The sequence below is a fragment of the Vombatus ursinus genome, unplaced genomic scaffold (assembly GCF_900497805.2).
Source record: "Vombatus ursinus unplaced genomic scaffold, bare-nosed wombat genome assembly UNPS02014779.1, whole genome shotgun sequence".
In the NCBI taxonomy this organism is placed as follows: domain Eukaryota; kingdom Metazoa; phylum Chordata; class Mammalia; order Diprotodontia; family Vombatidae; genus Vombatus; species Vombatus ursinus.
Window position 1 is genome coordinate 38,119,285 of NW_020954557.1, and position 24,867 is coordinate 38,144,151.

The 24,867-nt window shown below is 36.9% G+C and overlaps 1 protein-coding gene across 1 annotated transcript in view; it reads left to right on the top strand.

Annotated features, from left to right (window-relative positions):
- Nucleotides 1-24,867, top strand: part of PDE11A (phosphodiesterase 11A) — a 464,241-nt gene that overhangs the window by 400,740 nt on the left and 38,634 nt on the right. Inside the window, exons 16-19 of the mRNA XM_027866086.1 lie at nucleotides 1,262-1,339; nucleotides 4,875-4,938; nucleotides 15,494-15,568; nucleotides 21,060-21,143. Coding sequence (XP_027721887.1) covers nucleotides 1,262-1,339; nucleotides 4,875-4,938; nucleotides 15,494-15,568; nucleotides 21,060-21,143 — 301 coding nt within the window. The remainder of the gene's footprint in view (nucleotides 1-1,261; nucleotides 1,340-4,874; nucleotides 4,939-15,493; nucleotides 15,569-21,059; nucleotides 21,144-24,867) is intronic.

Genomic DNA, 24,867 nt, shown 5'->3' on the forward strand with positions numbered 1-24,867 from the left:
AACAATGCTAGATAGATGTTATTATTCTTCTCATTTCATAGATGAGGAAACTGAGGCAGACAGAAGTTAAGTGGATTGTCCAGGACCATACAGCTAGTACATTAGGCCAAATTTGAACTCAGATCATCCTGACTCTACATGTAGTGTTCTATCCATTGTACTACTTGCCTTACTACTACTACTACCACTATTGCTACTACTACTACTATTCATATCAGTTCACAGTCAGCAAGTCATTTTGACTTAATAACAGAAAGTCAGTCTAGTAAATCAATCAAACTAATTCTCAGAATTTTCAGTTTTAACATTGCCTATATAGCTATCATTAAGTCTCTCTTACTCTCTCTAAGTTAGAACATATGCTATGTTCTCCAAATTGAAATTTGGCAACAATAAATTAATAAGAAAAAATTGTGACTTCATTTCTGCCAGAAGTGATGTATATAAGGGTTGGGCTGCTGTTGTTTTGAGCAGAACTATAATTTAATTTGTCTGAGGGAATTCCCAATGTAGATCAGGCCATTCAACTGTAACTTTGAGTGGTAGAGAGTTGTTCAAGGATATTTGAGAGGTTGAATGACTTGCTCATGGTCATACATCCAATATATGTCAGAGAAAGGACTTAAACCTAGGTCTTTCTGACTCTAAGACCTTCACTCTATGCTCTATACCATTATGCCTCCAAAAAAAAAAAGGTGTTAGGGTATCATAAATGTCATTTCATAAAATGGGAAGGGAAGTGCCTCGGAGGTAAAACGTTAGGGACCATCATCTGGCAGGTTACATCTTACAGGACATGAAATACTTCTTTACTAACTTGAAAAATTATTTTACCCCAAATTCACTCCCATAGAGTGTCTTTTACATCTTAAATATGATTAGGTCCCATATTAAGGTAATACAAAATTCTTCTGAAATTACCATTCTTTTTCGTGGTCCCCCTGGTCCCTTCCCTTGAATTTGGGTGGGTATTAACAATGTTATCTTTGTCTTGATGAGTGCAATACTTCATTGTTTCCTGCTTTAGATGTATGTAATTACCTCTCTTATGAATATATTCAGAAATGCTTGTTGCTCTTTCTTGAAGCATCAATATTTTTTTAAAAAATTATTCATCTTGACAGAGCATCAGCTTCATGTTTTCCAATATCAATGTATGAGGTTCAGGGCTCTTATATTCTCCCAGTAAATGTGTTTCTGTAACCCCACAGGCTGAAAAAATTCATTCTAGACTTTTTTTTATTATATGATTTTCTTTCAGAAGGAGAACTGAATTCTTTGAACTTGTCAGTAAAGGGGATTATAACTGGAATGTCAAAACCCAGCGTGATATATTTCGGTAAGAAAATGTTATTGTTCATTTGTTACATTATTATTTAGAATCATACCCTGTGTTTCTAAAAATGTCACCTAGAAGCATAAGAATAATTTCATACAAGCAGGGTTTATATTTAAAATGTGCACAGGTTCTGGTCACTCAAATTAGAATAAAGATAATAATGCTCACACTAAAAATTTAACAATTGACTCTCATGAGTCATTTTGAGCTGGCTCCTGTACATGCATATAACACCTCTCCTGGCATTTGACTCTCTGATCATCTAAGAGTGATTTATTTTATTTATTTTAGACTTAAATACTAAAACTCAAATATACAATAGAGAAAAGAAAGAGAAACATAAGCTTAAATATTGAAACTTATATACAAAATAAGGGGAAAAGCATGTCATGTGCACAGCAGAATATAAGAGAGGATTCAAAACATATAGCAATAAAATTCCATTTCAAGAAAGCCTATATAATAAATATTATGCATTGTGTTGAGAGCTGTCCATCTTTGCTTCCTTGTAAGTTTTCTTTTGTGACTTCATTTCTGCTGTGCGCTTTTTATTTTGTTCTTTTTTCCCCCTTCCTCCCCCGCCCAGGTTACAATTAAGCATAGATATATTCATATATAGATATATACATATACATACATACATACATAGACAGAAACTTTCCCTAACAAATTCTACTCCTGATATTTGTTTTTATGTTTGTGCATGTCTCATTTCCTATCCAGAGTGATATTGTCATTAAGCATGGTTAAGTGGAAAGACAGCTGGATCTGGAGTCATAGGATCTGTTACTTACTATCTGTGTGTCCTTGGGCAAGTCACTTACCCCTTACAGACCCATTTGTAAACTGAGGGGCTTGGATTAAATGAGGGAGAGAAGTAGCATGGTATAATTGATACAAGGCCAGCCTTGGAATCAGCATGACTTTGACTCAAGTCACATACTACCTATGTGACCAAGGACAAGTCACTCTCCCAGAGCTCCCAAACAGCTCTCTAAGACTCTAATTTATAGATGTGATATGATGGACAGACTGCTTGGCTATGGAGTTGAAGGAGCTTGGTTCGAATTCTGCTGTTACTGCTGCTGTTGCTTCTGCTTACTATCCATGCAACCTTGGGAAATTCACTCAATCTCCCTGAGATAGATAAAGCAATGTATTAAGTGCTTACCATATGGTAAGCACTAAAAACACAAATAAAAGCCAACAAAAAATTTTAAAAGACAGCCTTTGTCCTTAGGAAGCTTAATTCTAATGGGGAAGGCGGAAGATAAAAGGGAGCTAGACAGGGTGGGTAGAGAAGAGAGTGGAGAGGTATGGGAGTAGAAGAGTCCAGAGAGTCAGGAATAGAGCAGGGTGAGAAATGATCGTGGGTGGCCTGGGCAGTTCCTTAAATGGTGGTCCCGGGCAGGAATGCACTCGTTGGAGGAGGAGACCATGAGGCAGAGGCATCCCCAGAGTGAGAAGGCTACAAGAAGTCTGCTTCAGAAAGTCCAAGCCATATAGTGGTTAAACCTAACAATTCTAATAACAAAAAACAAATTCTTCAAACAGCCAGAAGATTGTACCTCAAATACAAAGGAAAGAAAATTTGATTAACACAAGACGATTTTGGTGGAGGGAATGGACTGTTTTCATTATATCCGTGTCCTATGCAGCAATGTTCAGTAGTTCCCTCTGTCCCACACAGTAAAGTCCCCAAAGTTCCTTTCCAATATATCCTCCCATTGCCCTGCAAGGTGAACCCCACCCTCTCCTGCCCCAGTCAAAATATTCTAATCACTGTCCCCAAGGCATCTTGTGTGTTACTTCCTCTCTACCTTTCCTCATACGATTCTCTTATCTGGAATCCAGTTATCCTCTTTCTCTGATCATTTGAAACCTATGATAGAAAATAGAATTGATTTTTATTAGGCTAGGCTTAGTGATCATGAGCTCTTGTCCGTAAGGTAGCATAGTTTAATCAGAATGAGAAATCTGGTCAAGAGAGTTTTTGGGCAATGTTCTGTAAGAAATCTAAGGATCCTGGGATTATATACTCAGACTAAAAAGGACCTCAGAGGTTATCTGATCAAATGAGATAATATTTATAAAGCACTTAGCACAGTACTTGGAACCAAGTGCTATATCACGGCTTACTCCTTCCCCATCATCTCGTCCAAGCAACTCACTTTACAGGTGGGGAAACTGAGACCAAAAGAGGATAAGTGACTTGCCCAAGGTCACACAGATAGTAAGTAGAAAGTCCTTTGACTTCAGACCCAGCTGTCTTTCCCCTGGACCATGCTCAATGATAATATCGCTCTTAACGTGACAAGAGGGTTAAAGGCCAGGAGAAGTATTACAGCGGTATACTCAAACTGGCTTGTGACTTAAATTTTTAGTATGAGCTGTTACACCTCAGAAATCAGCAAAGTATAAATCAGTATTTGATTTATTGTTTTGTAGATTTAAAAATCAATAGAGAAAATGTTAATAATGCATTTTCAACTGTAGAGGATCCCTATATTTCTTTTGGAAGGGCCGATTGTTAAACATTTACCAGCACACCCCTGGGTATGTTACCTAAGCCCATCTTAAAGGAAGGGTGAGACATCAAAAGGCTGAGATGAAGGGGGTAAATTATTCTAGACACTGGAGCAATGGAGGCTAGACAGGACAAAAATTGGGACAGAGAATAACCTAGCATGGCTAAAACATAGAATATGTGAATGAGTGAATAGTATGATATAAGACTGAAAAAGTGAGTAGTAGTCAGGTTGAGGAGATCCAAATATCTGCATCAGGAGTTTATACTTTGATCAGCAGGCACTGGGGAGCCACTGAAAGTTTTTTGAAAAGAAGAATGGCATTTTTGAGTGGTCCATTAGGAAGTTTTTTATAGATGAATATTTTTCCTCTTCCTAATGCTTAGAAAATATGGTCATAACCAAGTCATAAACTATACTGAAATAATGAGACTCTTATTGTAAATCTTAGCTTTACATAGCAGATGAGGAAAAGGGGAGAGGCTCTTTATGTGCTTTTTTTTTTAGCTGCCTCTTCAGTACGTTGTTCGTTTTTGTTTTTGTTTTTTTGTTTTTTTTTTCCCGGAGTCCCATCATCCTATAATAAGCCAGCAAATAGGTTCATCAGTTATAAATGCAGTAGTGCATGCCTGTCTTTTGTGTTTATTGTAAAACAAAAAAAAAGCCATAATATTTTTTAACTCATAAATTATTTTAAAAAAATAAAATAAACTTTGGTTTCTGCAGTTGTGGGGGAAGTAGTCTTTAGCCCGTCTTGAGCAGCTGCAGGCAAAACAAAATGGCCACCCCTCGATGTGTGATAGCTTTGTCTGCCTGGGTTGGCATGAGGGAGGTACTGCAGAATATGGAAGACAGTAAACGGTGCTGCCTCTCGTTGAGAAAAAAGGAGCGAAGTGGCCTCTTTTTTCTTTTCCTTTTTCTTTTACTTATTTATGTATCTGGGAAGGGTGTATTTAGAAATGCAACAGAAGATTATTCAGCCTGTTTTGTTTGGCTCTGTTTTTCAGATCAATGCTAATGACAGCCTGTGACCTTGGAGCTGTGACCAAACCGTGGGAGATCTCCAGACAGGCAAGTCATGATTAATGGCCAAGCCGAGCAGAGGAGGCATTGGTAGGACAATATTCCCAGAGCCCTGACTTACAAGGGACCAAAACAGCAGTCAATTTACATCAGTTTTAACATAGTGCACATAAAAAAAAAATAGCAGGAGATTTCTGCAAGGCAGAGTTTGCTACATAATCTTTTTCTTAGCTTAGTACTGTTGAACAATATTTAGGCAACACAAGAGATTTTTATGTAATGAATTAAAATTGCATTTTGACTTTAAAAGACCTTTACAAATACCCTGAAACTGACAGATATTTTTATATCATATCACATATTATATTATATACATAATATAATATTGTAAATTATATAATAAAATCCTAAAATTCCCCAATTTTATTTAATATCTAAAATGTATAGTAAGGGAGCCATGCCAATTTTTTTCACTTAAGAAAGACTTAGAGATCCTGGGCTCTTATGTATAAAGTATCCTAACCTAATCAGAAAAACAAATCAGGAATTACCCTATCATGTGCCAGGCACATGTTAGCTTTATAGTAAAAATTTTTTTAAATTTTTGTTCAGAGATTTAGTTATATCTTAATCTTAAGATTCTTGACTAGTTCATCTTCTACAGCAATTAATAGTTCTTTAATATTCAATAACTCCTATGGGCTGAATGTCATTCAAAAATAATCCTTGGTCCAGTATCCTCTCATCTACATTTGAAAGCAGTAAGACACTTTAAGGTATGATGTATTTTAAAAGAAATTTTTAAAAATGCAAATATGGCTTTTTGAACAACTTATGCTTATCTTACCATTTTTGTGTTTCTCCCTTAATTTTAGTTTGACATATTTGAGGTGGAGTAAGTAGGGCGTAACTTGGCATGGTAGAGAGATGGCTATCCTTGGATTCTGGAAGAGCTGATTTCAAGTCTTGTCTCTGAAATACTTGTTATAGGACTGGGGTCAAGTCACATGATTTGTCAGCACCCCCAGCAGCTCAAGACTATATACTAGAGAGAATTATTGATGGTATTAGGGAGAGGAGTTTCCAAACTGAGAGTCTATCACACTCATAATAATAACTAAATTTTATCTAGCACTTAAGGTTTGCAAAGCACTATATGCACACTGGTTATTGTCCTTCATGCTCAAAGAGGACCAAATGTCAGGGCCAACGTACAGCATGTCCAGCTGTGGCTGAGCCAAATAATATGAGCTCGGAAGGCTCTACCACAGGTCAGGCACAACTAGTCCATATGAACATTTGGAGTAGAGATATCTCTAAATTTGTGCATCTCACTTTTTTTTTGAGCTACTGCAATTCTGCCTTGCTCATAGAGAATATAGTGCTTTCTTTGATGCAGGCACACCATGCTGGGCAGTCCTGTGCCAGTGTTTCCATGTCTCACAATCAGTTCCACATTTCTTCAGAGAGACCTTGAGAGTGTCCTTGTATCACTTCTTCTGACCTCCCTGTGACCTGCCTTGTGTGAGTTCTTCATAAAATAGTCTTTTAGGCAAACATAGGTTTGGCATTTAAACAATATAGCCAGCCCATCGGACTTATACATACATATGTGTGATATATATGTATTTGCAGTGTCATTTAATCCTCATTACAACCCTGTGAGCAAGGTAGATTTTCTTGTCCCCATTTTGCAGATGATGAAATAGGCTGAGAATTAGGTCTGACAAAAAAAAAAGTCAATTGATATGCAAAGATCTCAAGGAAATGAAATTCTTAGTTCCATCTTCCTTTTACCCTTTCCCAGGTAGCTAAGGATTCTTGTTTGAAGCAGAGAGGTGTATAGATTGGTAGTGTAGAGGGAGAAGGCTATTCCTGGCACATGACAGCACTGGAAATGATTCAGCTTCTGGGATTCAGCTTCAGTCTGGCAAAAGGGACAGAGAGTAACTTTCCTCGAATAAAACAAAGAGAAAAGGTAGGAGAGGAGGGTGAAATACAGGGTATAGCAGAGGCAAAAGCAGTCTAACAGCAGTACAAGAGGGAATCTGGTGCTAAAGAATAGTAACAATGAGAAAACAGAGAGTAGTTCACACTTTGGCAATGCCAATCTTAAAGTATACTTTTGGAACAATAAAATGAATGATGAATTTAGAAAATATCTAAACACAAACCCATACAGAATTAATGAAACACAGGACTCATCACTCTAAGGCAGCTATAGAAAACTTAACATTTCCTCATCACAAAAAGGAAGAAAGGAATTGATAAGTGATCTCAGATAACATAATAAACAAGTTGAAAACTTATAGAAATACTTCTGAAAGATACTACTTTATGGGGGGGATAGTAAAGGTTGACAATATGTATAGAATACTGGATTTATCAAAAGTAACTTGTCTTGGTTTCCCTCTGGAAGGGGCTTATGAAAAGGCTGAGATCCAAGGGTGGAATCTAGTGGTCCACCATCGCCAATATTAGCAACATCCACATAACTGAATCAACAAAGAAGCATTGAAGAAGTGGTCTATTAATACAGATTTGTTTATATAAATAGGGGAATTTATGATAGTAGCACAGGATCAGTTCATCGCTACCAGAAATTGCAAAACGTTCATTTTTAAGGAGGCCAGACATATAGACCAAAACAGATGTTTCAAAGAAATGGTAGAAAATTTGCATGCTACAAATACAAACCAAAAATATTCCTGAGAATTTAACAAAGTAGTAAGTACTGGAACCAGAGGATTGCCATAGACAAACTTTTGCCCACAATCACCTAGATATTACATTGGACCTCAAAAATTTAAGAATAACATTTTAATGAATGTTATTATATTGAATAACCATAATCTCAAGACTTTATATAATGAAAAGTTCCTAAAACATAGAGAACTAGCAGAATGAATCAAAACCATGCATAAAGAGAACAGAGTATACATGATTCCTTTTGTTCTCTCTGCAAAGATGCTTTCATTGAGTATACAAAAGATGAGCTTATATCACAATGCTATTTTTTAGTTACAAAAGGCAATTATTTTATCCACCCATGAAATAGTCTGCCAAACATCAAATATTAAGGAATAATAGTAGTATGGTGTCCATGTCCATCAGCCATTTTTATCTTAACTCTGTTGAGTCTAAGATGAAAAGAATGAGAACAATAATAATAAATAGGGGATAATAGTAATAACAATAATTTTTAGGAAACCTGAAACACTGGTGAGTTGTACTATAATCAGGGGTCTATTATCTCATTGGCCAATGTGTTTCATATGTTCCTAAGAGTCAGAGATAGAGATAGAGGGGTACAGGCTGGCCCTAATCAAAACAATCTTTGATGATAGACCATGGAGTGAGGGAGTGGTTCTTCTTTTTGTTCTAGTACTACAACAAGGCAAGAGACTGGAACCAATCAGACATAACAATATCCTTTCTAAAGCTGGAAGTGCTTCAGTGCAGATGATGCTTTCCACTAAAGCAGACAAACACACAAGTGCACATGAAATTGACTAACAAATATGAACGTTTTCATTGTGTGTCAGTGCTGTTCCATAACAAAACTGGAAAATGATCTTTTTGTCAATGGTACCTTTAGCAATGTACTACTGAACTGATGCAAGTCAGTCATAAGAAATAATCTCTTTCCCAAACCTAGAATGAATAAAATAAGAGCTGTGATTGAGGAGATTTTTTAATCTGAAGAGGGAAAAATTGAAGAATATGAAATGAGTTGGAAAATCTTTATGTAATGCAAATTCTAGAAATCTACCTAATAACAAAACAAATGGCATTGAAGTCTCAAATTATTTTGAAGAGTGGATGGATACACTTAGACTGGAATACCAAAAAGTCCCTCTTAAAAAAAAAAGTTTGGCACGATTCTAACAAGCAGAACAGCTGTACCAAAGCAGAGAAAGTTTTAAAAGTTCAAATTTCCTCTCACCATCCTCCCACAATATCGGACAGAAAGTACAAAAATGTTTCATTACCCATGTGCAATAGTGTATGCAGGAGCTGTTTCTCTGGTAAGAACCATAAAAGGAAAGGAGCAGCTACCAAGAAATACTCATAAAGACGGGTGTCAAACATCACCATGATAGAAACAACTTGACCAAAGAGGCTTAAGAACTATGGAAAGACATTTTAAGATTACGTTGATAGCTAACTTTCGTGCACGATAAAATAATTTTAATTATAGGCCACCCAATTAAAGAGAAACATACAGAATGGGCTCTGGAAAACAAAAGCATATCAGAAATTTAGATTCTCTTAATTAGCCATTGAAAGCAAAAGTCAAAAAGTTAAGGAGATACAACGAATCAAAGCAGTGCAAAGAACAATATAAACAAGTAAACACAATTTTAAAAAACAACATTTACTACAGAGACAAGGAGCAAAAAAAAATCAAGAAGAAAAAAAAATTGAAAACCAACGTTATAAGCAGGGAATTCACAATGTTTTGTTTTGTTTTGTTTGTCATTCATCCTTCAGCACCATATAATATGGTTACAAAAAGCCTATAAGAAATCTAATATAACAACAATGCAAGTTGGATCAGAAATGAAACTTTGAATCAGCTTTGATATTCACATCACATCAGTACCCTCTGCCCACTGATTGGATCCTCTGACTTGATGACAGAGTCATGGGCCTCCATTTAAGGAGGGGGCTCAGCACAGTCTTCTCCCCATTATGAACCAGTTATGCTGCTTTTGGACTTCTCCATCCTATTTCCAGTGCTGGGCACCTTCCTCTGTTTCCATCCATCCCTACTTTTCCTTCCTTCCCAACAAAGATTCCTTTGTTGTTGTCCCCCATTAGATTATAAGATCCTTGTGGGCCGGAATTGTCTTTCTTTTCTTTTCTTTTTTCATATTTATATTCCCAGTGTCTGGCACATAGTAGGCATTTACTAAATGTTTATTTACTTACTGAAACAGAAGACTTATGCAGTGTTAATATAACAAATGACAGAACAGCTACATCAAGGAAAGTCACTGAAACTCTAGCTTTTCAGCAGAACTGGAATGTGATAGAACTAGATAATATCTATAATAATTGGCTCAAAGATTTCACAATGTCACATGAATTACTAACAAAACACTGTCAGCTTCTTCTCAGAGGCAAATTTGATTACACTCTTCTGAATAAGAAATGTCTCATTATTGCTACCAAAATATGTGAGAACTCCAATGACACCTACAAATATAGGCTAATTATGTGTTTATGTACTTAACACGAAGCATTCACAACTTGTTATCACTAAACAAATCTAGAAATACAAGAAAATAATATATTCGCCAAGGTGTGCCCAAAAGTCCCAGGAGTATCAAGGTGGTACAGTGGATAGAGTACTGCCTAGAGTCAGGAAAACCTAAGTTCAAATACAGCCTCAGATGCTTACTAGCTGAGTGACCCTGGGCAAGTCACTTAACCTCTGTTTGCCTCACTTTCCTCATCTGTGAAATGAGGAGGAGAAAGAAATGGCAAACCACTCTAATGTCTTTGCTAAGAGAAACCCTAATGAAGAGTTGGACATCACCAAAAAAACAACTGAACAACAATTATTGAACTGGCTGCCAAACACAGCTGTTGCTTTTATTGATTATCATCAAACCTTTGACTCAGTTCCATCCTCATAAATTGTTCATTTATTGAAAATATATAAAAATAGATACAAGTATAATGATAGCCCTAGAACATTTATATGCATGTAGAAGACTATTCTTCAATTACAACATGCCAGCAACATAATAAGATAAAGAACAATTCATGTGAAAGATGGCATTTTGGGGGCGAAATTTTAATTTCATTGTGGTTCTGCTTAGCTTTAAACTAGTTATCTCTACTAAATAGAAGTATCACTTCTAAGTTAAAGTAATTGAACCAAAACATCTTATTAATCACTTCATGAACAAAGATCACATCAAGTTATTTGGTTCCACCAAAAAAAAAACATTGTGCAGTTTCTTCATCTTGTGAACTCAACTGTTTCTCTGGATATCAAAATGTCATTTGAACTCAGTAAGTGTAAAAATTTTAATGTACAGTAAGGAAAGATAAACACTAATGGCTTCAAACTTAAATGCAGAGCTCAGATTGAACCAATGGGGAAAGCCAAGTTTTAGTCTCCCATAGGCAAGACATATCAAGAATTAAGTTCAAGAAGAAAGCTGTGGCCAAGAATGTTAAGAGACTTACTAATGTTTAAAGTAATTAGAACCTTTATAACAGACACTTTTGGAACTATAAGAAAGACTATGAGAGATTTTAAAAGTATCCTTGTAAATACCTATACAATATTTACAAAATCCAAGACCTATCATGCTATGCCAGTCATAGAAAATGAACACTTCTTCCTCAGAAAGAAAGAAGAGAAATGACAAATGTTTTCAGAGCACTTAAGAAATAGGTTAGAAACATAGGAATTCTTTTAGAACAAGTAGCTATCACTGAGTAATAGTAAAAGTTGAAAATAAGCATATGTCACTGGATTTGTCAAATGGATCTGATAATGGTTTAACTCTGGATGGAGCCTATGAAGCAACTAAGACCCAAGAATGGAATCACAAGGCCCTTTATCAGTACTCAGATAACAATATGATGACAAAGAAATGTCAAGTAAATGTCCAAGTCATGCAAATTTGTTTATAGGAAAAGAGAGGTCAATTATGACAATTCAGGATCAGGTCATCTTCACCAGAAATTACAGAAGAACTAGACTTAAGAAATCTGATCTTATCGATCAATGCAGATAATGAAAGGGAACAGTAGAATTGTGCTGTACATTATAGCAAGATGCAAAAAAATTTATCACTTACTGAATACATAGTACAACATGACCTGCTGGTTATAATTATACATCAGAAACTCACTGTCTTGCATAAGCTAACAGATGGAAAATCTCCATTCTACTAATGTAGACTTTAAAGTTTGCTGGAGAACCCAACAACTAAACCCTACTATAACTAGAGTTTTATCACAGATGGAACTGTTGCCTAAAACCACCCAGATATAATATTGATCCATAAAACTTTGAGAGTAATGTTTTAATAGATGTTGTCATACAAAATTCTCATAATTTCCAAGCCATGTGGAACGAAAAGCTTTCAAAATAGAGACAGCAGTAACCACAAGAATGATAATAATAAGGAAAACAATAGCTATGGCACCTGCCATGTGCCAGGCATTGTACAAAGCACTTTACAAATATTATTTCAATTTGATCCTCACATCAACCTTGAAAGGTAGGTATCTTATTATCTCAATTTCACAGTTGAGGAAAATTAGGCAAACAGATTTAATGACTGGCCCAACATCACACAGCTAGTATAACAATAATGATAATAATAATAATAGTAACAACATGCTAAAAAAAAAAAGAGAGAGATCAACTTGCTGACAAAGGTCCATATTGTCAAAGCTATGGTTTTTCCAGGAACAATGTATGACTACAAGAGCTGGACCATATGGAAAGCTTAGCACTGCAGAATCAACATGTTCAAATTGTGGTGTTGGAGAAGGTTCTTAAGAGTCCCTTGGACAGCAAGGAGATCAAATCAGTCAATACTTAAATAAGTTAATTCAGATTATTCTATGGAAGGATGAATACTAAAGCAGATACTTAAATACTGTGGCCCCATAATGAGAAGACAGGACTCATTGGAAAAGACCCTGATGTTGGGAAAGATTGAAGGCAAAAGAAGAAAGGGAGGACAGAGGACAAGATGGATAGATAGTGTCATGGAAGTAATGAACATGAGCTTGGCCAGACTTAGGGAGATAATAGAGGATAGAAGGACCTGGCATGCAATGGTCCATGAGGTCATGAAGAGTTGGACAGGACTGAACAGCAGCAACATGGAGCATTTACTACATTCCGGACACGATATGTTAAGCACTTTACAATTACTGTCTCCTTTGATCCTCACAATAACCCTGTGTTTTTACTGATAAATATGTAAATTACATCAAGTTTTAGCAAACAAAAGATCAGGCTTTCACTGGCAAAATTTTCCACAAATCAGTATTTATCTCTAAACTGTTATTACGCCTCCAAACCCAGTACTTTTTTGTCTGTACATGTTTTCCCTCTGAATTGCATAATTACAGATATTTTAAACGTTGCTTATTTTAAATAGTTTAGGCAATATTTTTCATAAATGAGTAGAACCTATTTTTTGAGAGTGAATTCCTGTAGAATTTTTAATACCATTATGCTTCTTTCTTTCCGTTTCCAAGAGAATTTTCTCGGGTCCTTTCCACCCTTCTTCCTACACAAGTATAACTACAGCATGTGGGTTTCCCCAGTGATCCCCTGAGGCCTGATTAGCATCTAAATTTCCTTCTTTAATAAAAAATTCAATCAGGAGTCGCTTAATGTCCCTGATTGGGTTTTTAAGTACAAAACAAAATAGTGGTGCCAGTTGAGCTGTAGGAGAAGTGCTGAGGAGATCCTCAGGGGCCCTCTAAAGAAGAAGAACAGGTATTTTTTATTCCACTGATTTCCAGGGGTTACAGATCTACACAGGATTCCTACCTCTGTGGGGCCTGATGAACACATCTAATTTATGTTGTGTTGAGAAACTCAATCAAAGAGCAACCAGAGGAACCTCGTTGAGTCTGGGAACAAAGCACCTGAGGCTCTAATCCTTGCCTGGAAACCTTTTTCCTGCTGGGCAGAAAGAAGTGAGCCCCAGGATATGAATGGAAAGTAGTGGCATAAATGATGATGGGGAGGAAACAGATATAAAGTATGACACACATTTTAGATTTGGCCAATGCAGAAATTTGATTTGCTTGAGATAGATAAGTATGTAGATATATAGATATGTAAGCACATACACACAAATACATATATGCACACATACATACATACACATATACATACATATGAAACCCTTGATATATAGATATAAATACACACACATTTTTATGTGTGTGTGTGTATGTATATATATCAAGGATTTTTCTTTTCTTTTTCCCCCCAGGGAAGTGGGTAGGAGGTAGAAGGGACAGAAAATAAATACTTGTTAATTGAAAAAAAAATCAGAAAAAAGATACGATAGCTTACAAATTCAGAGAATTCAAAGGCAGAGAAAAAAGAAAGGTCTATGTATCTTACACATAAAGTCCAAATGGTTTTATGCCATAGTTTGACTCAAAATTTTCCTTGTTAGAAATATTATATCTGACCTGTCTGGCCAAACCTTTCTGGTTTGCAGGGTTTGTTTTTTTTTTTTTTTTTTTTTTTTGATTATAGTAGTATTTTAGGATTGAGAAAAGACTGTTAAGTAAAAGGCATATTGATTGTCTTGATTCTCAGAATTTACTGATCCTCTTACTTTGCTAGACCTATGTAGTATATCTTTTAAGAAGTCTCAAAATGAGAGGCTCAAGTGAGCAAGGCAGAACTAAAGGAACGTGGACTTTGGGATTGTTTTCCTGCTTCCCTTGAAGTCCGGGATCTTTCTTGGCTCAGCCTGCCAAGCTTGAGATCTTTTTCTGCTTCTCCCTATGCTTAGTGATGTTTCTTGTTCTTCTTGTTCAGTCATTTCAGAATTTTTAATCACAAGTCTTCAAGCACATTATTGAAAGGACATGCTACCTCACTTAACACCAAAATTTCCCAGAAACTATCCCTACGGCTTGATGAAGAAATGTCTCATTCTAATCAACTAATCAACTCTCAATCATCCAAACTCATGGAAGGGAACCCTTGTCATGCAGAATTCCAAAGAGCAGATAATCCAAAGAAGTGGAGTATTCAACTTTGAAATGTGTTTATGTAGCAAATTTAACTTGTGGGTAACATTTTGGTCAGTCTGGTATTAAAATGCATCTTCTGTGAATTTGGATAGACCACATCTCAAATTATGTTCCCACCAAAATGACAATTCTGTGTTATAAAAGACTACTATATAATATACCTAACCCACAAGGTAGGTGTTAGTTCTTTATAGCCTCCTATTATAAGAGCATGTTCTGTAGTTATCATTGTCTCGGTATGCTTAAAATAAGTCTGGGAGAAGTCACCTGAAAGGGTTCTCTGGAGCAGAAGGAAGCCAATCAGGGATGTAAATATGCTATGGATGACCCATTAGGTAAAATAACCTATATGAAAATAATAATGGCTTACCTAAATTGTTATTTGATTGCTTTCTCTACCAGAAGATATTCCCAGGGGTGGGTAACCTGCAGCAGGCACAGCCCTTTGACTGAATCCAAACTGACTGATCACACTTGAGGACGTTGACGGCCACATGTGGCCTTGAAGATGCAGGTTCCCCACCCCTGTTCTACACTATGACATGTGGGCCTAATATTTCAACCCCAGTATGGAAGCAAGACTGTGGAGATAAAGTCTCTCTACATAGCTGCATAGAGGAAGCATTTTTAAAATGTTCTGATTGGTTAAGATAATAAAGGCATTGCCATTGGTGTATTCTGTAATGCCCCCAACTATAAGAGGTTACCATGCTTTCCTACTTTGGGAAGGTAGATGTTGTAAGCTTGAGCTATGCCAAGGTTGAAATAATTTATATTGTTCACTAAAAATGTCCACCAAAAAAAAAAGAATTAAAATGCTGGTGTTTTTCAGGTGGCTGAACTAGTAACCAGTGAGTTCTTTGAACAAGGAGACAGAGAGAGAGCTGAACTCAAACTCACCCCTTCAGTAAGTTTATTCTTATTTTTATGAAACTGAATCAGAAAATGAATCTCTCAGCTATCAAGTAGCTGAAAGCAAGAGGGTAAATAAATGGGGAGAAACAGGTTTGAAAGTTGAAGAATCTAAATTTAGACACAGCTACCAAAGGGCAATTTCTCCAAATGTTCTGAGTAAGGGAAACAAGGGCAGAAAGTTTCTCAACAAGCATTTACCTAGCACCTAGAAAGCCCTGTAGTGTAGCCAGCAAGAAGTAGAGATATAGGACTGTGGGCAAGGTGGCACACAGGTGATACTGAATAAATACTTGTCTGACTAATACAAAAGAAAATGAAGTCGAATATAAGCCCCTTGAGGAAAGGGACAATTTAATTTTTCATTTTGCATCCTCAGACCCTAGAACAATGCACTATGTGTGGCACTGGCTTAGTAAATGCTTGCTATTTTGAGAAGGAAGGAAAGAAGGAAGGATTTTTTTTAAATTTAATAGCACTTTTAAATTCACAAAATAGAAGGAATCACAAGCAATCAAGACAGCTTTGAAAGTTACATGTTTACATGTTGAATATATTATATACTTTAAAAGAAAAAGCAAGCTTCACATAATCACAGTTTCATGTACAATCTTCTTTTTCTGCTCAACTATGTAAATAGAAATTTTATTTGGTATTTATTAAATTCCAAATTTTAAATTAAAAGAAAGAAAAAAGATGAAAGACAAAGTCTCTAGCCTTGAGGAGGAGAAAACCAAGGCAAATGATTATAGTAAAGAACTAGGCATTCTCAATGTTGTTTCTCTCTTACTGAATTCCTAGTATCATAAGTAAGTCCTTTCATATCTCTTTCATTTCTCAGTTTTAAAAATGTAGAGTACATACCCCCCCACACAATCCTTTCCTGTCTTTTTTTTTTTTTTTTTTTTTTTTTTTGCAATTGGCATTAAGTGACTTGCCCAAGGTCACACAGCTAGTAAGTGTCAAGTGTTTGGTCTGAGGCTGGATCTGAACTCAGGTCTTCCTAGCTTCAGGGCCAGTGCTCTATCCACTGCACCACCTACCTGCCCCCACCCCTTTCCTGTCTTAGAAGGGCATTATATATGTTTATTAAAGTCTGAGTGACACTCAGAAGCCCAAAGATGGATGATCCTGGAGAGTGAACAGTGTCTTTATACCCATTTTGTGCCCGAGCATTCAGAAAGAATCCTCTTGTCAATACATCAGTACAGAAAGCACTCTTCCCTCTCAACCTGACTCTTGCTAGATTCTAACATGCAAGTCAAGATCATACGCAAATTTAGTGAAAAAGACACCAGTTATCTCTGTGAAGCAAAGTAAATGCAGTAACTTGGCTGTTGGGAGGTATTTATGATTTGTGGGAAATCTGGGCATAGGGAGTCTTGGTTTTGATGGCATTAAAAGACAGAGAAAATTCAACAGAACAAGTTCCCAGAGGATGGAGATTTGTTGGTTCTGCTTATCAATCATAGTCAATCAATCAATAAACATTTATTAAGTACCTCCCATATGCCAGGCACTATACTAAGCTTGTGTTGAGTCGAGCTTTTTACTCCAAATGGGTTGGGACTGCTCCTGCCTGGAAGGGCTCTAGACTCACCAGCTCCCTTCAAAGATCAGCTCGAGCACAGCCTCCTCAATTAGTCTCCACTTGGCCTTGGCTACTAATGCCTGACCTCCAGAAGTACTTTGTTTTTGGCATGTATGTTCTTTCATTTATTTACGTGACATAGATTATAGATTTAGAGCTGGAAGGAACCTCAAAGCCCATCTCATTCAACCCTTCATTTTACACAGAAGAGAAACTAAGGCTCAGGTAAGTTAAAGTCACACAGGTCATAAGTATAAGCATTATCTTCCTTGATGGAATAGAAGCCCTTTAAAGGCAATGACTTTCATCCTTGTATTTGTAGCCCCAATGCTTAATATAGTACCTGCAACATAGTAGGTGCTTTATTGTTGAGTTGTTTCCTCATGACCCCATTTAGGATTTTCTTAGCAAAAATATTGGAGTGGTTTGGCATTTCCTTCTCCAGCTCATGTTACAGATGAGGAGACTGAGGCAAACAGGATTAAGTGACTCACCCGGGGTCACATAGCTAGTAAATGTCTGAGGTCAGATTTGAACTCAGGAACGTGAGTCTTCCTGACTTCATGCTCAGTGCTCTATCCACTGTGCCATCTATCTGCCCCAGTAAGTGTTTAATAAATGCTTATTAGTATATTAATTGATTCTAAAAGTCCATCTACATACAAATAGATTTCTACACATGGACCAGAATTATTTTAGTTTTCAAAGCAGTCACTAATTTTATTATTTTCACATCAGTTTAAAAAATAAAAAGTCTACTTCCTTGCAGGAACCATGGAGCTGGTAACTGTAAGAGAGAATTCAAATCCAATAACCAATAAATAGCCTCTATTATGGGCAAAGCAATGTTAGATCCCTCTCTTTTTGGTGTAGAGGGGAGGATACAAAAAATAAGTAAAACCAAGCCTTTGTTCTCTAGGTACTTACAGTCTAACAGAGTGGAGGAGAGAGATTCAATATTATTATAAGAGGCAGAATGTGACAAGTTCACAAGAGAAGTAAAAAAGGAGGGGAGTGGGATGGGGGTGTGTGCTATGAGAGGCCTCAGGCAGTGTGACTGAGTTTGATTACAGAAATAAAGCTCTTGGACTGAAGTGCTCAGCGTTTATGTCTGAAGGCTATGCGTGACCCAAGTGGCTTTCAACTGCACACACTTTCAGAAGGTTTTTTTTTCCTTTTAAAAACTGCTTCCCAGGCAGCAACTGAAGGGTTTACAATGCAGCAATACCACAGGTCATTTAATTAAATGAGAAAAATATGAGTAAATTGCCAGCGTTGTAGAGCTGGATGCTGCAATGAAGCAGAGCTAAGGAGCCTTTGTCTGTAGGCTCAGGTAAAGGGATTATCTGAAAGGCATGAATGTAATTAATTTGACCCAAGTCTAAATGAGACTCTTTCTTCACAAAGTGTCACAGGAAGAGAAACTGACCCTTATAATGAGGCTGATTGGCTGAGGCCTTCCATGACAGCACTAGGAAGGCATGCAAACAATTACCAAATTTCATCTTCATTTTTTCTTGTCAGATTAGACAGGGATGGGGAACCTGCATCCTCAAGGCCACATGTGGTGCTCTAGGTCCTCAAGTGCTACCCTTTGACTGAATCCAAACTTCATAGAACAAATCCCCTTAATACAAGGATTTGTTCTGTAAAACTTGGACTCAGTCAAAAGGCCACACCCAAGGACCTAGATGGCCAAATGTGGCCTCAAGACCCCAGGTTCCCCATCCCTGTTAGGATAACTCAAAAGACCCAGGATTTCACCAGTGTAGGTAGGTAGGCCTCTCCTGACATAGGTCAGAAGGTCTTCATGAGTGGCAATAGTTGAATAAATTCATGATAATAGCTAGCATTTAAATAGTACCTACTATGTGCCAGGCACCATGCTAAGCACTTTACATTTATTATCTCATTTGATCCTCACAATTTGATTACCTCACCTGGGAGGTAGGTGCTTTTATTATCTCCATTTTACACATGGGGAAACTGAGGTAAACAGAGGGTAAATGACTTGTCTAAGATCACACAGTAAGTGTCTGGGTCTGGATTTGAAATCAGGTCTTCCTGACCCCAGGCCCAGGGCTCTCTCCATTGTGCCACCCAGCTGCCCTGGTGACCAGCCTTCTGGGGATGACAATTTCTTAACCAAGCTAGGTTGGTCCTGAGCAGACCAGGAAGAATAAGGAGTTGAGAATAAGCATTGAGGTAATGAAGATGAGAAACTGAAAGAAAAGTGGTGGCATTGATAGAAATAGGGAATCTGCAAAAAGGGGAGAGTTAAGAGGAAAGAGTACGTGGGAGCAGGAGACAGGGGTGGTGACAAAGCTTGAGAAAACATTGAGATGTGGAAGAATTTTAGTTCTCAGTGAGGGCAAAGATGGTGTTTGGAAGGAATGAGTCATAGAGAGAGATGGAATGATAGGAAGTTATGGTCAGAGAAATGGCAGTGTTTTATCATGGAAGTGGAACACTTGTGAGTAATAGTGAAATACAGGATAGGGTCATTCCTATGCTTGACTGAGATGGAGTGGAGAAGTAAGCCATGGGATGTAAGAAGATTGAGATTAGTGTATTTAAGGAAGCACCAATATAAATGTGGAGTTTTCTTTACTTTGTTGTTCAGTCATGTCTGATTCTTTGTGACCCCATTTGGGGTTTTCTTGGTAATGTTACTGGAGTTTGCCATTTCCTTCTGTAGCTCACTTAACAGATGAGGAAACTGAGGGAAATAGGGTTAAGTGATTTGCTCAGGGTCACACAGTTAGCAAGTGTCGGAGTCCAGATTTGAATTCAGAAAGACTCATCTTCCTGACTTCAAACCCAACAAAGTCGGGGAGAAGAGAAAGGCAGTCAAACATTATTGATTACCACATGTCCAAGTCTGATCTGAACAGAAAGAATTTCTCAGGTTAAGCAAAGCAAGATATATTTTTTAAAAATTTTATGGAAACAGAATCCAAAGACAAGTGGTATGGTACAGGGAAATGAGAGGTGCATACTGGCAGGACAGGGTGTTAATAAAACTATTCAAATAATAAATTGATTATGTTCGAAGGCAGACCAGCGAGGCTTAGCAAGCTCAGGAGGAGCCAGCAGAGTATTTGGAGAAAGGTAAAATATTATCAGACATTATCAGTGTTATCAGTAACTGAAATTACACAATTGACTAAGTACAGGCTTTTCATTGTTCTCCCTAGAGGCAGAAAAGTTTAATTTCTTCAAATTAGTAATACCTAGTCTGTCCAAAGACCTTTTCATTTATGTAGGGCTTTCTAGACATGGAGCTGAAAAAGGCGAGCTTAAAGTCCTCATTCCAAAGATGTAAATTCGGAAATTCTATGAAGGAAGGAAACCCTCTAATAAACATATAAAATAAGGTATTGATAATAATAAAAGCTGACAAATTAACAACCTCCCATGAAGTAGGTGAATGTAAATTTTTTTTTATTTCAGACAAAGCATCTATTTAGGGCTCTTTGCCAACGTATCCCATTCTACTTTATTTCACCTCATACTTAGAATGAAAACCTGCTGTATTTTCATGGTACTAAAATCCATGCCCTCCCCTTAAACTGGGTACCTACTTCCTACTGACTTGATTTTAGCAGGAGTTCCCATATTTGTAAATATTGTTGGCCCCAAGTAGTTACATGCTATAAAACTCAAATAAATTTGGCTTACAAATCTCATTAAAAAAACAGGTAAAATCATTTATTTTTCATCCTAGAAAAAAGAATAAGATGTGTGTGTACATGAGTGTCAAGATTGGTTGTGATCTGTGAAGGGTTCAGTTTGTAAAAATTGGATCATGGCTACAAAGGATTAGATGAAGCATGTGTAAAATACCTATGTGTAATAAAATGTGTGTGTGGTTTCTTTTTCCCCTTCATTGTAGGCTATTTTTGATCGAAACCGAAAAGATGAGCTGCCTCGGTTACAATTGGAATGGATCGATAGCATCTGCATGCCTCTGTATCAGGTAACTTTTGCATATGAGTGTCTGAAAGCCCTATCTCACCTAGGAAAGTAAAAGTAAGATATAATAGCCTTGGAAACCTGGATATTCTCAAAACTTTTCAGGGCCTTTTTGTAGTGCTTGAAACTTGATTTGCTCTCTTTTCTCAGAATACTGAACATCCAATGGGATAAGGAGTCAGTGGAACTGATTCCCATTCCCTATCTGCTGTTTAGTGACCTTGGGCAGGTCACTAACAGTCTCTCTCAAAGCCTATATTGTCTCATCTGCAAAATAGATTTTAAGAGAGAAGGGCTAGGTAAGATAATATCTTGTAGTCCTTTCTAGCTTTATGGTCTATGATTTTATGAGTGCCTGAAACAAGTGGGATGGATTTGGAGTCAGGAAGATCTGAACTCAAATCCCTACCTCTGAAGAAATACTTGTTGAACACAAGGATGGTTCTGCTATGGCATCTCTTCTCTTCATTGATTTTTAGGGGGAAAACTATTTTTTTTGTTGTTGTTTGGTGGTTTTCAGTTGTGTCTGACTCTTCATGGCCTCATTTGGAGTTTTCTTGCCAAAGACATTGGGAACGGTTTGCCATTATTATTAGCCATGTTTCTTTGAGCAAGTCATTCAAACTCTCTGAGCCTCAGTTTCCTGTAAAATGAGTTTAACACAGATAGCCCCTAGTGTATCTCATGAAGTTATTGTGAGACTCAAATGAGATATTTGTAAAGTGCTTTGAAAAGTGCTCCGAGTTCTTTAATAAATATTTTTAATATTATTTTTCTTATCATTATTATTAATGTCACCAAACTATGTTTGACAATTGCATTTTAATATGATATATCGGTATAACATATTATATAATTATATAAATATAATATAATAATATAATAAATAGTTTGGCTGAATCAAAGCCATCCCCCCTATGTCTTCACTTCAGAAGTAAAGACAATAGTGAACTCTTCCATTCAAGCACCACTTTGGGGATCTAGCTTATTTGGGAGAAAGGAAGGCTCTCTTATATTAGCAGTGACAGCTCAGTGTACACTGACAATTTAGTTTTATTTCTATTTATTCATTTGGAAAAGGAAAACCTGGTTTGTTCTTTACCCCCTACTTAGTGCAAATCAGATTGGGCCTCATTTTCATTTCAGAGTGAAAAGCCCATGTAGAGAGAGCAAAATCTATTTAGTTTCTCACTCTATGTAACTTCCATTAACAAACATTGTATTTTTTGAAAAGACTCTGCAGCCATTATTCCTAAGTCTTATCTACTCCTTCATTTTTAGTACTTCTGAGATAGCTTGGCTTTTTCACATTAACCTGGAAAAAGAGCTGTCATGAAGATGGAAATTTCGTTTCTCTAATAGCTATAAATAACTGATGCATATTCATTCTTTGAGTTTTAAATTATCCATTGAATCAGTAATAAAATGAAATCTGAAGTGCAAAGTTGAAAGGGAACCTAAAAATAGATATAGTCTAAATATAAAGAGCATGAAGTATCCTTGTTCTTTTTAAAAATTGAAGCATTGAGTGGAAAAAGTTCTGGAATTAAAAACACCACACACTAGTAACATCTACTTTTATTTCTGTTATTCTATTTATAAAAAATAAAGTTCTGACTCTATAACTCCATTTGGACAGGATCACTTTATTGTCCTTAGTCATATTTACTTATTCAACTTCAGCTAAGTCCTTGTCATGAGTCAATAATGATGAGCAGTAGCATGGTGTAGAAGAGGTGGCTTCAGAAAGCCAGAAAGACCTGCCTTCAAGTCCTGTCTATGACATATTGTAGTTAGGAGACCTTGGCAAAGTCACTTAGGCTCTCCAGGTTTCAGGCAGCTCTCAGAGAGTATCAGTCATAGACTGACTACCCATCAGTGTTGGTGGAAGGAGTTTGTTTTTTCCGGGTTTTGGGGGGGTTTTTTTGCTTAGAAGTTTCATATCTCAATGATATCACACATCTAGTCCCTATTGATTAGTCAGTCTAATGAGATTTTCTATAAGAGCTGCCTCTTTCTCATCCCAGGAATGCTCAAATTCAGATGCAATAAGCCATATAACATCCTCAAGACAGAGACAATACAATTCCCATGAACCAACTAGTATTGTCTATTATGTGTCGGGTGTTGGGACTATAAAGACAAAAATGATACAACTCCTTGCCCTGAAGGAACTTATATTCAGTTAAGATGGGAGTTCCTGAGGACCAACATAGGCATGACCTCCTACACAAAATAATTACTTAATAAATGCATGTTTACTGATTGACTGATATACACAAAATCCTGACTATTTGATCTATCTCCCTAGGTTAGGTTTGGGAGGCTGCTAAGAGCATTAACCTGGCACTCTGACTTGCTATACATGAATATAAGCACATTCTTTTGACTTAAATTATAATAAATGTTGAAAATGGTCTTCAGGTGTTTGTCACTATCAAATCACCTGACCCTTTTCAGCAGAGTGACACAGATCTCTTTGCTCATTCTTTATTTCTTTTTAAGTATTGTGAGGGCTTCTGGTAAAAAGTATTTTTGTTGTTGTTCAATCATTTCAGAGGTGTCTAACTCTTCCTGACCCCATCCGGGGTTTTCTTGGCAAAGATACTGAAGTGGTTTGCGATTTCCTTTTCCAGCTCATTTTGCAGATGAGGAACTGAGGCAAACAGGGTTAAGTGACTTGCCCAGGGTCACACAGCTAGTTAGTAAGTGTCTGAAGCCAGATTTGAACTCAAGGAGATGAGATTCTACCTATCTAAAATTCTGGAATCTAAATTTCGAATAACCAGGTTCTTGAGCTTAAAAAATAATTCTGCTACTACTCTGCATGTATGTTTTCATTTCCACGTAGAGCAGCTGTTATGACTTTTGTTTTATTGATGGACAAATTAAAATGCCAGAGATTAAAAATACAAGAGATTAAAAATACAAGAGATCAAATGTCCATGTGGTTGACCAGGTACCAGGCTCATAGCTTCAGTCTTCTATCAATGGCCCTTCCATAAATCACTCTCTGCTGAAATTTTCCTTCTCAATTGTTCCTTCTGTTTAAAACACTAAAAGCAAGTGTGGAGTTTCTTTGTTCTTGTTGCTGTTTAATGAGCAATGTGTAATGTTTGTTAAGAAAGGTCTCATTTTTTTTACCTGTATATCTTAACATTGGATGAAAATGTTAACCCTCTTGAGATTGGTTTCTCATTGATTTTGATACTTGGAGGGATACATGGTCACTGTTCTAATTTGGGATCAACAAAAACAAGAAGATTGTGGTGAAGGGGCCTGAGTGACGTTGAAAGTAGTAGCTAGACTCTCTCTCAGCTCTGTTAGCAATATAGGAATATTCTCTGGGTCACAACCTGTCATTGTCATGCCATCCCATGCAAGTCTTGTAATGTCCTCCTATAAACCCTCCATGGGGAAGGCTATCCAATCTACTGGGGCCCTTCCAGTGGAATACATGGACTGTTCACCAGTTAGTCCTCCCTCTCACCACATCCCTTTTACCCCACTGGTTATACATTTCTCCGATGGCATCTTATACCCTGCATATCGTGAGCACCTCTTCATTTGTAGTATATTATTGCCTGATATGGCCCACCATGCACCTCTCCATTGCCTTCTGAGTGACAATAGCCTTTCATTCTTCAAAGACTACTATTCTATCATTTGCAAAATCTTCTAGATTCCATACTTTTCCATTATTAGAAGAGTGTTGTTGTCAAAAGATG